Source organism: Zootoca vivipara, chromosome 17 (assembly GCF_963506605.1).
Source record: "Zootoca vivipara chromosome 17, rZooViv1.1, whole genome shotgun sequence".
Taxonomy (NCBI): domain Eukaryota; kingdom Metazoa; phylum Chordata; class Lepidosauria; order Squamata; family Lacertidae; genus Zootoca; species Zootoca vivipara.
In genome coordinates this window covers 42065020-42080626 of record NC_083292.1, presented here as the reverse complement: position 1 = coordinate 42080626, position 15607 = coordinate 42065020, and the positions used below count along the sequence as shown (strand labels likewise).

At 54.2% G+C, this 15607-nt stretch overlaps 1 protein-coding gene across 2 annotated transcripts in view; it reads left to right on the top strand.

Moving 5' to 3' along the window:
• PEAR1 (platelet endothelial aggregation receptor 1) overlaps positions 1–15601 on the top strand; it is a 40910-nt gene extending 25309 nt beyond the window's left edge. The window contains exons 9-19 of one of the 2 annotated variants that reach the window (XM_060269771.1): positions 1158–1370; positions 1759–1933; positions 10616–10736; positions 11034–11158; positions 11775–11877; positions 12133–12279; positions 12503–12631; positions 12869–12997; positions 13501–13716; positions 14068–14180; positions 15189–15601. In XM_060269771.1, the coding sequence (XP_060125754.1) occupies positions 1158–1370; positions 1759–1933; positions 10616–10736; positions 11034–11158; positions 11775–11877; positions 12133–12279; positions 12503–12631; positions 12869–12997; positions 13501–13716; positions 14068–14180; positions 15189–15473 (1756 nt within the window). In that variant the 3' untranslated portion in view covers positions 15474–15601. Of the gene's footprint in view, positions 1–1157; positions 1371–1758; positions 1934–10615; positions 10737–10994; positions 11159–11774; positions 11878–12132; positions 12280–12502; positions 12632–12868; positions 12998–13500; positions 13717–14067; positions 14181–15188 lie in introns of both variants that reach the window. The other variant, XM_060269770.1, reaches the window with a different exon arrangement.
• The last annotated feature ends 6 nt before the right edge of the window (positions 15602–15607 follow it).

Genomic DNA, 15607 nt, shown 5'->3' with positions numbered 1-15607 from the left:
AGTAAAAAGGCTTCTGGTTTTTTAATAAATGTGTTTTTCAACACCTTTTTCAATTCAATATACCAGTAAATCTTTTTCCAGAAGTCTTTTACTTTTGGGCACGTCCACCACATATGGTAAAAGGTTCCTTCCACATCTTTACATTTTCAGCACTTATTGTCATGCATGTGATAAATTTTGCTAATTCAACTGGTGTCAAATACCATCTATACATCATTTTCATAATATTTTCTCTCAAAGTATTACATTTTTTCCATAACCTCTCCCAATCCTCCAACATAATATTATGCCCCACATCCTTTGCCCAATCAATCATTACAGATTTCACCTGTTCATCTTTCGTGTCCCACTCCAGCAATAGATTATACATCCTGGAAAGATTTTTTTTGTTTTTGGCTCTAACAATTCCGTTTCCAGTTTGGATTTGCCTGATTGAAAACCTGTTTTCTTATCCATTTTAAACACTTCATTAATCTGATAATATTGAAACCAAGCATTAACATTTTCTTTCAACTGTCCATATGATTTTAGCTTAAATTGGTCTCCTTCTTCCAACAGATTCCTTTCTTAAATGGATCTTGATCAGCTCTACATCCTTCTGCACCCCAGCCGTGTGTGTGTGTGTGTGTGTGTGTGTGTGTGTGTGTGTGTGTGTGTTGGTGAAGCTAGGAAGCTGAATAACTCTTCTGGGTGATTGATAAAGACCATAGAATATCCACACTCTCTATATCAATGAACTTTCCTTTCATAAACATATAACTTAGAAGAACTTACCTACAATCTCATGCTTATTCACTTTGTTCCTGCACAGGATTATCCCTATTAACATTTCAGGATCTTCCTCTGTCTGCTTCACTTCAGGCAGATCACGCTGACAGGCACTCAGGATCCTGAAGAAACCTCTCTCTCTCAGCACACAGAGAGAAGAGCAGAAAAGGCAGTTAAAAAATGACAGTTGCTGGAATAACAGTCACAACGGAATGGAATGCCTTTCCCATGTGACTCACAGTCAGCCAATCACATGAGAGAGCTACAGCCAAAGGGGAAAAATACCATACTAAAAATACACAGCAAATCCACCTAAGCAAACATTCCCATTTCAGGAAATTAAATCGTTATCCTTAACACCCCTGGTCTCTTTCTCCCCACGCTCTCAGGTGCCGCGAGAAGTGCCCCATCGGCCGCTACGGGCAGGACTGCGGGCAGGAGTGCGACTGCACCAATGGCGGGCGCTGCTTCCACATTAACGGAGCCTGCCTCTGCGAAGCCGGCTTCTTGGGCAGCCGCTGCGAGGAGCGAAAGTGCCTGCCAGGTCTCCACGGCCTCTCCTGCCACCTGCCCTGCCTCTGCCACCCACGCCACACACAGAGGTAGGCAAGCAGGTGTCCCTCTCTCTCCTTTTGGCCAACTGGAAGCATAGAATGAGACTTCTAGGTGGGAAAGAAGCTAGGGAAACTCCCCTTGCCCTCCCTGCCCTCTTTATTTGTAAAGAGGCTGCCTGGATATCTCTTTGCCCAGCCCTCCTTCAACAGCAAGGTCCCACCTGAGTCCTACTGCTCTGCCCCCTGCGGGTGACGGGCTTCTCCACTGATCTGTCCCCATTTGAAAGATGGGGAGGTTTTGCCTTTTGCACCCTCTGCCCCCCACAAAGCCCTTCTTCTCTGGGCCTCCCCCCCCCTGCCTCCGGGCTCAGAGAAGGTAGTAGCTGTTGAGGGAAGATGTCCTGGAGCAGCCACCATCTCCTTGTTTGCCCCCCAGCTGCCACCCGCTCTCTGGAGAATGCACCTGCAAGCCGGGCTGGGCAGGACTCTTCTGCAACGAGACCTGCCCCCCTGGGCACCATGGCTTTGGCTGTCAGGAGCCCTGTTTGTGCCTGAACGGAGGGACCTGCGACGGTGAGACGGGGCTCTGTGCTTGCCCGCCAGGCTACATGGTGAGTCCCCCTCGAGGTCCCTGGGCTTCCGTCCTAGGCCCTGCGGTGGCTACATCTGGCATGGGCAGGAAAGGGTTGTGCCCCCTGGCAAGCAGAGCCTGCCAGGGCTTTCTTAGATCACGTATTTGAAGGGGAGGGTGTGGCAAATTGTTCCTGCCAAGTAAATTCACTCTCCTAACCCATGGCCTGATGCCACTCTGAAGGCCCTGTGGGCTTGCATTGCCAGGTGGGACAGGCAGGAAACAGATGGGGGGTCTCAAAATTTTTAAAGGACCATTTGGAGGAGAGAGAAACTTGGGCATCCTGCTAGGGGTCTCACCCCTGGTTCTGTGCTGGAATATTTTCCTCTCCTTGCCGCCAGTGTTAAAGGAAAACTCCTGGCTCACTTGGATTTGCCAGACAAAGACACCAGCTAAGAGTATTGGAGCAAAACAGCAGCCTGTAGGCCTGGTTTTTATTCAAGGAACTGTTGCAACAGGACTTCCAACTATCACATGGAAGAAGCAGAAAGAAGCCCCGAACAAAGGATGGCTCTCTGTTTTATAAGTTTCCCCTTTTACCCAGAACACCCTTAATGAAACATCACACATGCATCATATACACAGCTATGTCATAATCTGGGAAGGGTCTTCTGGCAGAAACCTGAGCATCAGGTTTGCCCCATCCCTCCCTTGACTTCCACCGCACACCAATTAAATAAAACAAAAGGTGAGTATGTACATGTTCCTGTTCTCCTGGTCAAGTTAAACACACCCCTTTATCTTGACCAAGATCCTAATAAACTGAAGTTGGGTTTCTATTGTTTCTGGAATGGCTACCTGTGTCTGGCATTCAGAGGCCAGGATGCCAGTGATTATCACCCAGGCAAGGAGGCTGCTGAGTACCATGGTCTCAGGCTTGAGGGATTATGGTTGTCAACATCCCAGACTCCCCTCTTGGTAGCCATTTCCTTCTTGAACAGAACAAAGTTGGAATGGCGCAAATCCAATACTGGAGTATATGACTTCCTAAAGTTTTCCCATTGAGCCAATACATAGATACATTTATCAGTGAACTGTTGCATTTTGTAATGTGCAGCGGAGGCCCTTTGAAGAGAGATAGGTAGAAACTGTGATGAAGTGTTTTGTGGGGACATTTGCAGGAGTGCCTGTTGTCTTTGTCCATGGAGTTTTCTTGGCAGGGATACTGGAGTGGCTTGCCAGTTCCTTCTCCAGGTGGATCACGTTTAGTCAAAACTCTCCACTATGACCTGTCCATCTTGGGTGGCCCTGCATGGCATAGCTCATAGCTTCTCTGAGTTATTCAAGCCCCTTCGCCACGATAAGGCAGGCTTAGGCAGTATGTGGACCGAGAACTCCCAGAAGTGCAAGCTGGATTTCGAAAGGGCAGAGGAACCAGAGACCAAATAGCAAACATGCGCTGGATTATGGAGAAAGCTAGAGAGTTCCAGAAAAACGTCTACTTCTGCTTCATTGACTATGCAAAAGCCTTTGACTGTGTCGACCACAGCAAACTATGGCAAGTTCTTAAAGAAATGGGAGTGCCTGATCATCTCATCTGTCTCCTGAGAAATCTCTATGTGGGACAAGAAGCTACAGTTAGAACTGGATATGGAACAACTGATTGGTTCAAAATTGGGAAAGGAGTACGACAAGGTTGTATATTGTCTCCCTGCTTATTTAACTTATATGCAGAATTCATCATGCAAAAGGCTGGACTAGATGAATCCCAAGCCGGAATTAAGATTGCCGGAAGAAATATCAACAACCTCAGATATGGAGATGACACAACCTTGATGGCAGAAAGCGAGGAGGAATTAAAGAACCTTTTAATGAGGGTGAAAGAGGAGAGCGCAAAATATGGTCTGAAGCTCAACATCAAAAAAACCAAGATCATGGCCACTGGTCCCATCACCTCCTGGCAAATAGAAGGGGAAGAAATGGAGGCAGTGAGAGATTTTACTTTCTTGGGCTCCTTGATCACTGCAGATGGTGACAGCAGTCACGAAATTAAAAGAAGCCTGCTTCTTGGGAGAAAAGCAATGACAAACCTAGACAGCATCTTAAAAAGCAGAGACATCACCTTGCCGACAAAGGTCTGTATAGTTAAAGCTATGGTTTTCCCAGTAGTGATGTATGGAAGTGAGAGCTGGACCATAAAGAAGGCTGATCGCCGAAGAATTGATGCTTTTGAATTATGGTGCTGGAGGAGACTTGAGAGTCCCATGGACTGCAAGAAGATCAAACCTATCCATTCTTAAGGAAATCAGCCCTGAGTGCTCCCTGGAAGGACAGATCGTGAAGCTGAGGCTCCAATACTTTGGCCACCTCATGAGAAGAGAAGAATCCTTGGAAAAGACCCTGATGTTGGGAAAGATTGAGGGCACTAGGAGAAGGGGACGACAGAGGACAAGATGGTTGGACAGTGTTCTCGAAGCTACGAACATGAGTTTGACCAAACTGTGTGTGAGGGACAGGGGATATCGCGAAGTCCCTCCCCTCCTAAGTTCAAGCCAATCCCCGAGCACAGGGGGAAGCAGAGAGAGTTCCGATTCCAGTGGGGAAGCAGGAAGTCGTGTCCGAGGCTCAGGCAAGGTAGAGGAGCCAGGGTCCCAGGTGGGACAGGAAGGGGCGAATAAGGGCGGGAGACCCATCCCCCCAACTCCGGAATTACGCAGAAAGAGGAGGGGAAAGAGGATGGGTCTGCCAAAGCTTTTGTGTTGGAGAAAGACGCGCCAAAAGCCATTAGGAGGTTCTGAAACCGACTGACCACATCACTCCGTGTAAATAGCAATGACTTGAGCACTGTAAATACGCAGCACCAATAAAAGAATAAAATGCAGAGCTGCGTAGCGTCGTTACTCTGAAGTAGTCCACTCCGGCCACTGTGACAGCAACCTCCTAATCCTTTTTGGGCTACTTTGGAGTTGCCGGGATGAGCGTGTCAGAGGCGGAGAAATGGCGGCAGATCGCGGAGCAAGCCCAGCAAGAACTGCAGCAGCTGTCGCTGCAGGCGCAGGGGGAATTGAAGGCAGCTAAAGAGGAGACTAAGAAGGTCCAGGACGACCGGCTACAACTTGCGGAACAGGTGAGAGCGCTTCAGGAAAAAGAGCAGCAATTAAGGGCGGTGGCGGTAGACCTCCAAAACAAGCTGGATGCAGAGAAAAACAAGGCGGGAGGGGCACCCCAAGTCCAAGTGCTGCCAGGAAGGAGAGCCGGGACCCTAGTAAGCAAGTTCAATGGAGACCCGAGGGAATTTCAGGGCTTTGAGACTGAGATTGTGTATGCTCTTGAGCTGCACCACGATGAGTTCCCTGATGATGAGCACAGGGTAGCGTTTATTGTGGAGCACCTTACCGGGGCAGCCAGGGAGTGGCTAAGACCGTTAATTGCAACAAGGAATCCTTGCATGAAGAATGTCAAACTATTTCTAGAAGGTTTGAAAACGATGTATTCGTCCGATAGTCATATGGACCAGACTAAGGAGGAACTTCATAATTTACGCCAAGGAAATATGACAGTTCGCGCGTATTGGGCGAAATTCACCATGCTGGTGCACAGATTGGGGTGGGAACTAGAGTCCCCCCCAATGCAAGCGGCGTTCTACTTGGGGTTGCATGAGGAGGTGAAGGATGAGCTCTCGAGAGGTCCAAAGCCCAGTAATATGGATCAGCTGAGCAAAGCGGCTCTGGCGGTGGGGGTGAGACAGGAATCCCGGTGGAGCGACAAGCAAGCAACGCGCGCAAAGCGGGCTTGGTTCCCACGGTCGCAGGAGAAGCCACTCCCCCAACAACCCTTTCAAGCCACGCCTGGGGCCAGTCAGGACCAGGAACCCATGCAGATTGATAGCGCGCGCGCGCGGGCTTTTCAAACCCCAGCGGCGCCAAGACGCAAGGAGGGAAGGGGTGGGAATTGCTTTCTCTGCAACTCCCCCCAGCATCTCGTCAGAGACTGCCCACATCGCAGGGAGTGGCAAGGAAAGGCGGGAACGGTTGTGCCCTCCCCCACTGAAGCAGCACCACAGCAGGGAAACGGGAAAGCCTGGCTGCAGGAGACAAGGGGCGGCAGCCAGGCACAGTCAGCAGACAACAGCCCCAGCCCACCCACCCGCACAGAGAGGAGCAGAGCCAGCCCACCCCTCCCAGAGCAGGAGTGGTTCTAGAAGTGACGCTCACGCTTCCAAATGGCTATCCCCTGACAGTCCTCGCCCTAATTGACAGTGGGGCGTCAGCGAACTTCTTCTCGAGAAACTTTGCAGAAGAGCACCAGATCCAGCTTCTGCAGCTGGATTTTCCTCTGCACGTGGCAACCATTGACGGCAGAGAGCTGCTGGGAGGGGCCATCACTCATCAAACCCCCCCCATGAGAATGACGGTTGGAAGGCACTCAGAGACACTGGCATTCAACGTCACCACCATCTCAGACCCCCCCATCGTTTTGGGCATGAGCTGGCTGGCGCGCCATGACCCCTCCATAAGTTGGCACCAGAGATGCATCACTTTTGGATCGGACTTTTGCCTGGAACATTGCATGCAGCACCAACCAGGGGAGGGGCCTCCGATAGCCACGGTGGCCACCATGCACGTCAAAGGGGGTGAAGCGATACCCAAGCCGTACTGGGACCTGCAGGAGGTCTTCAGCGAAGCGGAGTCCGACCACCTACCCCCACACAGGCCTTTTGACTGCCAGATCAACCTGGTACCAGGGGCAACTATACCCCCAGCCAAGCTGTACGCCATGTCAGACCAGGAACTGGAAGATCTGCGCGCTTTCATCGACAAGAACCTCAAGCGGGGGTTCATCAGAGAAAGCAAGGCAGCAGGGGGCAGCCCGGTCTTCTGGGTGGACAAGAAAGACACGCAACAGCGCCGTCTTGTGGTGGATTTTAGACGGCTGAATTCGGTGACAGAGCCAGTGGCTTTCCCCATGCCCAGAGTGGATGATCTCCTGACAGCGGCACGCAGGGGCAAGATTTTCACCAAGCTGGACCTGAGGGGGGCGTACAACTTGATCAGGATCCGGGAAGGCGATGAATGGAAAACCACGATGTTCACGCCTCTGGGCTCTTTTGAATATCTGGTGATGCCCTTCGGGTTGCAAGGGGGCTCAGCATGCTTCCAGGCCTTCATGCACCACGTCCTGGGGTCCCTCCTCTTCAGGAAATGCTTGGTCTTCCTGGATGACATCCTTATTTACTCCAACGACCCAGTGCAGCACGTGAAAGATGTCAGGGAGGTGTTGCAGCGCCTGAAGGAGAACCACCTGTATGTGAAGCTGGAGAAGTGCAAGTTTCACACCAAGGAGGTGGACTTCCTGGGCTACAAGCTGTCAGACAAGGGGCTGGCGATGGACAAGGACAAGGTGCAGGCCATCCTGGACTGGCACAGCCCCAGGACTCGCAAAGATGCCCAACGCCTACTAGGCTTCGCCAACTTCTACAGGAAGTTCATCAAGAACTTCTCTCGCGTTACGGCTCCCATCACTGACTGCCTGAGAGGCAAGCAGAAGTTCAGGTGGACACCAGAGGCGCAAGCAGCGTTCGAAAGCCTCAAGAGGGTGTTCGCCTCAGACCAGAACCTGTTCCACGTGGTTCAGGACGCGCCCCTACGCGTGGAGACAGATGCTTCTGATAAAGCTGTGGGCGCCATTTTGTTGCAACTGGACGCCAACAGAGAGTGGAGACCCTGTGCCTTCTTCTCCAGGAAATTGACTCAGCCAGAGCGAAACTACACAGTGTTTGATCGGGAACTTCTGGCGATCCACGCTGCGTTCCAGCACTGGAGACACTTCCTGGTGGGCGCCAAGCACCCCATCCAGGTGTGCACAGACCACAAGAACCTGGAGTTCTGGAGAACTGCCAGGGTGCTCAACCAGCGGCAGATACGGTGGGCAGAGTTCTTCTCGAACTTCAACTTCTCCATACACTACATCCCGGGAGAGCAGAATGTCAGGGCGGATGCCCTCTCCCGCAAGCCAGAGTACATGGAGGAGGAGGCGCCACCGGCACCCAGGCACATTTTCCCCCCGTCAGCATGGTCCTGCGGAGCAGCAGTGGTGAGCGAGGCAGAACTCACAGCACTGACGGCAGCGGATGAATTTGCCAACCGCATCTTCAGAGAACTGAGAGGGGGGGGGAGCAGGCAAAAGACTTTGCAGAACGCAGGGGGCTGCTTTTCTACAAGGGTGCACTGTACCTGCCCACCACCCAGCTTAGACGTACGGTCCTCAAGCAGATGCACGACAACCCAACGGCGGGTCATTTTGGGAGGGACAAAACCACTCACCTAGTCATGAGACACTTCTGGTGGCCAGGGGTGCGGGAAGATGTTCGAGACTATGTACGGGGCTGTGACACCTGCCAGCGGGCAAAGGTGGTCAGAGCAGCACCACCGGGATTGCTGGAGCCCTTAGCCACGCCACACAGGCCGTGGGAAGTGGTGTCCATGGACTTCATCACAGATCTGCCTTCTTCCAGGGGCAAGACCGCAGTGTTGGTGGTGGTGGACCTCATGTCCAAAATGTGCCACTTTATACCGTGTGCCAGGGCGGTCTCGGCAGAAGAGACAGCCAAACTGTTTGTGGATCACGTATTCAGACTGCATGGATTACCCTTAAGGGTTATTTCGGATCGTGGCCGCCAATTTGTTTCCAGGTTCTGGCGGCGGCTCATGAACCTCCTGCAGGTGGAGGTCAGCTTGTCGACGGCTAGACACCCGCAGACCAATGGACAGGCGGAGAGGGTCAACGCCATTCTGCAGCAGTACCTGAGATGCTACGTCAGCCAGAGGCAAACGGACTGGGTGGATCGCCTGCCACTGGCAGAATTTGCCTACAACAATGCGGTGCACGTCTCCACAGGGGTGTCGCCCTTTAAGGCCAATTACGGGCGTGACCTCAGATCTTTCCCTGAGAGGGAGGGGGAGGAGGAGGAGGAGGGCCCACAGGCTGAGGATTGGGCAGAGGAACTGGAGACGGTGCACCAGCAGCTCAGAGAACACTTGGAGAGAGCCAAGGAAGCGTACAAGAGGGGGGCAGATCGCCACAGGCGACCGGGGGAGGTCATTAGGGTGGGGGACAAAGTTTGGTTGTCCTCGGAGGGCCTTCCCATCAGAGGGCGATGCAAAAAGCTGGCGCCCAGAAGGTTGGGCCCCTTCACGGTCACGCAACAGGTCAACCCGGTGGCATACAGGCTGGCACTGCCAGAGGACATGAGGGTGCACCCAGTGTTTCATAGATCGCTGCTGTCGCCGTACAGGGAAAGCAGCAGGCTCCGAGACAGCGAACAAACCCCTGAGGGAGGGGGGGAGAGGGAAGGCAGGGAGCAACTCAATGAGGCCACAGCCATCCTGGATTCAAGGTGGGGGGTGGGGGGCCTGGAGTACCTCATGGCATGGGAGGATGCTCCACCGTCCCAGAATGAATGGGTCCCAGCCACTCAGATACAGGAGGAATTCCTGGTAGAAGAATTTCACGCCCTTTTTCCCCATAGACCCAAGCCCTGGCACATGGAAAGGGAGGGGGAGGGGGAGGAAGCACGGGAGAGCAGTTCACCATAGCGCTGGGAAGCGGAGTTTGAGGAACCAGAGGATGAGGTATGGGTGTCACCGAGATCCACCCAGTCAGAGGAAGGAGCAGATTGGCAGAACATTTTTACCCCCACCAGCTCTGACGCCACAGACTTTTTGGGATTCCCGTCCTCCCAGGCGGAAGGGGGGGGCTTGCAGGACTGGGGGGAGGTGTTCACACCAACGGGCTCGGAAAGCACTGAGTTCTTAGGCTTCCAGTCGTCACCGACACCTGGGGGGGACCTGGGGAGGGGTGAAGGAGAGCTTGGGAGGGGGGTGGATGTGAGGGACAGGGGATATCGCGAAGTCCCTCCCCTCCTAAGTTCAAGCCAATCCCCGAGCACAGGGGGAAGCAGAGAGAGTTCCGATTCCAGTGGGGAAGCAGGAAGTCGTGTCCGAGGCTCAGGCAAGGTAGAGGAGCCAGGGTCCCAGGTGGGACAGGAAGGGGCGAATAAGGGCGGGAGACCCATCCCCCCAACTCCGGAATTACGCAGAAAGAGGAGGGGAAAGAGGATGGGTCTGCCAAAGCTTTTGTGTTGGAGAAAGACGCGCCAAAAGCCATTAGGAGGTTCTGAAACCGACTGACCACATCACTCCGTGTAAATAGCAATGACTTGAGCACTGTAAATACGCAGCACCAATAAAAGAATAAAATGCAGAGCTGCGTAGCGTCGTTACTCTGAAGTAGTCCACTCCGGCCACTGTGACACTGTGGGAGGCAGTGGAAGACAGGAGTGCCTGGTGTGCTATGGTCCATGGGGTCACAAAGAGTCGGACACGACTAAACGACTAAACAACAATTGCAGAAGTGATTTCTGTATCTGAAGAAGTGTGGATGCACACAAAAGCTTATACCAATGACAAACTTAGTTGGTCGCTAAGGTGCTACCAGAAGGGATTTTTAAATTTTGACTACGTCAGACCAACACAACTACCTACCGGTACCTGTAATTGTGTTGAGTTTGGTAGTCGGGGAGTATGATGTCTGCTGGAGGGGCAACCCCCCAACCTTTCCATAAATTCAGGTAACATCAGAAAGGAAAGGGGTGCATTAGGGGGATTGCCCCTCCCCAAGCTGCAGTCCCCTCCTTCCCTTCACGCCCATCTTGTGCCCTCAGGGTGCCCACTGCTCCATGCACTGCCCTCCTGAGACCTTTGGGGTCAACTGCTCCCTGCCTTGCACCTGCCACAACGCCCTCGCCTGCTCTCCCATTGACGGGACCTGTGTCTGCAAGGAAGGTAGGAAAGGTTGTGGGGAGATGGGAGTGGGGAGGCAGCAGATTATGGGAACCCACCTTTAGGGATCCCTTGAGGTCATCCGGAGTTATTTCCCTTGGCCAGGCTGGGCATGTTCTGCTGGTGCAAAGCATAAGGAGGGGGTAGAAAATCCAAGCTCGACTTTGGCTTCCAAGGTCCATTTCTGTGTGTACCTCTGTTCTCCCTCTCTCCCCCTTCCTGCCTTGGGCACCTTGTTTTCTGCCAATTTTGCCTCCCCAGGTTGGCAAGGTGCAAACTGCTCCCTCCCCTGCCCCGCAGGCACCTGGGGCTCTGCTTGCAACAGGACCTGCCGCTGCGCCAACAGAGCTTCCTGCAGCCCGGTCAGTGGGGCATGCGCATGCGCAGCAGGCTGGCATGGCCGCCAGTGTGAGGAGCCCTGCCCGGTAGGTGGCTCTTGGGGAAGGGGGGGGGAGGAGCAGGGTTAAGCTGCCACCAATATATATACAGATTCCTTTGAGGGGCTGCTGTGGCTCTCTCCACTTCCTTTTCTAGGTCCCCCCACCGCACCATGTGGGCAGTTTCCCCCTCCCTTCTTTACATGGCTCAACTTGGGGTATGGGAGCTGGGCATCGCCCTGCTTCCGGCAAATGGATTGTAGTGGGGTGGGCAATTGCCCCTGACTGTTGCCAAAGCTGAGGCTGCCAGCTCCTTGTGTGCCCAATCGGGGTCATCTGGGATCCGCCTGATGGGAACAGAGCTTCCCAAAGGGCTGCTTTCTGACCTGTCTCGCTGCAGAGCTGGGGGTGGCCGCCTGCCTTGGCATCTGAGCAGCTGGCAGAGGGCTATGCCTCCTGTGCATGAGACGTCTTGCCTGACAGGGGTGGGGGAGCAGGGACCTGCCAGAGTTGTGTAGGGGATGGTGGTGGGACAGTCCCTCCTTTCCACATCCAGGGGTGGCCGGCGAAGAGGTATAGAACCACTGGTGGGGAGGTTTCTCTTGTGCCTTCCTGTCCACTGCATGGCTGAGCAAGCCCCCCTCTCTCTACCTCCTTCCCCCAGGAAGGCTTCTACGGCCTCGGCTGCAGCAGCAGGTGCTCCTGCCAGAACGCAGAACGCTGTGATCCTGTTCTGGGGCAGTGCCACTGCCTACCTGGGTGGACAGGTGAGCGGGGCTCTATAAATCTCCTACCTGCCGTGGGTCCTGGGCTGGAGAGGGTTAGGGGTTGTCAGGCAAGGCTGGGGTTCCAGCCACTTGTGAGTTGCCTAAGGGCAAAGCAGGCCTACTAAAGCAACCCTTCCTTCTTTCAGGGTGATCTGAAAGTGGGGGGTGTTGACATCAGTCCCTTGTCATGGTCAGATCACTTCCTGTTGAGATTGAGGCTTTCAGCACCTTTTCACCTTGTCCTTTCTCCCCCAGGCCCCAGTTGCAGCCAGGAGTGTGCAGACGGCCTGTGGGGGCGCAATTGCAGCCAGCTATGTCTCTGCAAGAATGGGGCCACCTGCTCCCCCAAGGATGGGAGCTGTGACTGCCCCCCGGGCTTCCGGGGTGCCACCTGCCAACGCCGTAAGTAAGCTAGCCAGCTTACCAAGAGAGCGACCCCAGTGGCAGGGGAGGGGGTTGTCAGAGGGGCTGAGTTTCAGTGGGCCTGTGGAGCCCAATGCCCAAGGTGGTCCTGGCTGCCTGGGCAGACTGCCCTCCCCACGGGGACAGGCGGTAGGAAGCCCAAGAATTCTGCTGCTCTGGCACTGAGCTCCCTCTCCCCCCCCCCACAACCCCCCCCCCACAGCCTGTCAGCCAGGGCGTTATGGCAAGAAATGCTCTGTGCCCTGCAAGTGTGCCAACCACTCCATCTGCCACCCAGTGGACGGTTTGTGCGATTGCCCTCTTGGCTGGACGGGCAGTGACTGCTCCGAACGTGAGTTATCCACTTGTTGGAAGGGGACAATGCGGAGAGAAAGGGGAGAAACTTTGGCACACGGCCAGTCCTGGGCACAACCCTCTTGCTGGCTGCTGTGCCCCAAGGGAGGGTGCCTGTGCCACTTGGCTGTGGAGGAGGAGTACCCACCTGTCCTGTGTGGGCTGGGCTCTGCCTACATTTCAAATGACGGGTGACCCATCCGCCGCCTCCGTGCCTGCTCTGCTTTCTCCACAGGCTGCCCTGCAGGGCTCTTTGGTGCCAGCTGCACCCAGCAGTGCCAGTGTTGGTGGGAGGCCCCCTGCGAGCCGGACTCTGGGAGGTGCCTGTGCCCCTCTGGCTACACTGGAGTCCACTGTGAGACCCGTAAGTACGAGGAGGCCGCCACTTCCCTCTCTCCACTCCCATGGGGTGAAAGGGGCTCCCAACTGCGAGGAGAAGGAGAATGCTTCAGCGGTGATTCCTGCATTACAGGGTGGGAGGTTTGGACTGGATGAGCCCTGGAGATTCCTTCCAATGCTGAACCTCTATGGGAGGAGGAGGAGGAGGAGGAGGAGGGTGGTGGTGGAAGGTCAAAGTGCCCCTTGGGCATCCACCACAATAGACTTTGTGTGAGCAGACACAGGTGCGGAGAGACCAAAATGGCTCTGCTCAGGTGGGGAGGTGAGAAGATCTCCTCCTGTCTGCCAGTTTCTGCCAGTGGAGGGTCAGTGGTCCCCTCTGAACTCAGGAGGAGAGCAGCTCTTGGAGGGGGGAGCAAAGCAAGCTGGTCAGGTCGGAAAAAGTACTCTTGGCTTGTCCACCCTCTTCAAGAGATGGGGGTCCCCATTTCTGGCAAGAAGGTGCAACTCTCCTGCCTCCCTGTGCAGGGACACTCGACCCGCCCCCCCTGACCATGGTTCCTGCCATTCCTGCCAGCAACCCCTCCCTGGGGGCTGTGATGGGCATCGTCAGCCTGGCTCTCCTGCTGGTGGGCGTACTTGTGGCCTTCCTCTGCTACCGGCACTGGCAGAAGGACAAGGAGCATCGCCACATGGCTGTGGCCTACACAGCGAGGATGGATGCCTCAGAGTACGCCGTGCCAGGTGAGGAATGCACCGCCTGGCTCTCTTCACGCCACCCTCACAAAGCAAGACTTTCTGACAGTAAGAGCTGTTCTACAGTGGAACGGACTCCCTTGGAAGGTGAAGGGGTCTCCTTCCTTGGAGGTTTTTAAGCAGAGGTTGGGCAGTCACCTGCCAGGATGGCCATCCTATAGTTTTGTAGGGGGTTGGACTAGATGACACTTGGGATCCCTTCCAACTCTGCTATTCTGTGATTCAACTCTACAATATCTATGAAATTGGGCTGGGGGGGGGAGAATGGTGAGGGCGGTGAATTTCCAGAGAAATGGGGGGCTTTTGTACTGACCTGTCTCCTTCTGCCTTTCTGCCTAGACGTCCCTCCCAGCTGCACCCACTACTACTCCAACCCCAGCTACCACACCCTGTCACCCTGCTGCCCCAGCCTCCCCTGCCCCAGCCCCCCTGAGCAGCCTGGCTCCAGCAAGGTAAGGATCTCTCCGGAAAGTGCAGCTCCAGCACCACTGGGGGGCTGGCCTTGGGCCTTTCACCTGGCGAGGGCGTTTGGCCATTCATTATGCAGTAGGCCCACAACTTACCTGGGGGCTACATTCTGGGGGTTTGTACACAAAGGCAAAATCGCACAAAGGCAGGAAGACCCCTGGAAGGGATGTGGGCCTTGGTGAGATCTCAGGCAGCCCTTTTCCAACTGCTCTCTCCCCACTTTGCATTCATTCATTTATTCCTGGACCACTCACACAAAGCTGCCATTTCGTAAGTAAATCACACGTTAAGTTGTGGGTCTACTGTCATTTACAGCATAGGATTATGGTACAAAATTGCCAGGAAGTTTATTGTGTGTTGTCATATGTGCGCTTTTAGAGTTTGAAAATAAAGAAAAGCATGTATAAAAGGACATTTCCTCTCCCATTTCTGAGAGGTGCACAGGGATTGGGCTCTGCTGCAGGAGGGAGAACTTCCAAAGTGGTGGCGGGCGTCAGTTTCCTCCTTTTTTGCTGCGCAAAAAGTCCACTCACCAGTCTGGGCACCTGTGTGGAAACCAAAACCCAAGTAGCTGTAATGTTTGGCTTCTTCTGATTTGCACCCCTGGAGGGAGCCAGTTGTGGTGCAGAGTGTGGCTTCTGCAGGGTACAAATTTGGTTGCTTGCAAACCGCAGCTGGCATTGGACGGTTCCATGTTGCTGAGCCCCACTTGGCTGTGGTCAGAAATAAAGACAGACACTTTCCGAGGTGGGTTTTAAACAGGGAGATGTGCCTGGAGCGCAGAAGCCAAGTGCTTAAACAGAAGTGCTGAAGCCAAGTGCTGAAATTCCAAGGCAGGAATTTCATCTGCCAGGCCCTTGCCCATTCCACCCCTAGCCTTCACAGATGTCTTGGATAAAGAATCTTAATTGTTGGAGAAAAACTTTGTTTAAGTTAGGGTCCAATGCAGCTGGGCACCAGGGTGACTGCCTGTTTTCTTCCCCCCTCCTTAGCTGATCAGCAATACAAAGAGCCTAGAGCGAGACTGGCCAGGAGTGTGTGGGGCCGACTGCAATGCCACGCTGCCCGCTGACTGGAAGCACCACAGGGCCACTCCAGCAGAGCCAGGTAAGGCTGTGGCATCTCCCCACTCCTCCTCCACGAGCCCTGGGCTGAGGCAGAGACCCATCTGTGCCTGTCACTCAGGAGCACGGCCACTTTTTCTCAGAGCACCCTACGCATGTCCCCGTCCCCCTCCTAGGTCAGTTTGCTGCTCCTGTAGAGAGCCTTCCCCATAGGGCAGGCACCCCAGCACACATTCCTCCCTAAGGGTTTTTGTCTTTCCTGCAAACCTGGAGGCCTCCCTGGAAATGGGGGAGCAAGATACCGTATGTTCCAGAACCGCCTTCAGCAATTTGATGGACCCCAAATG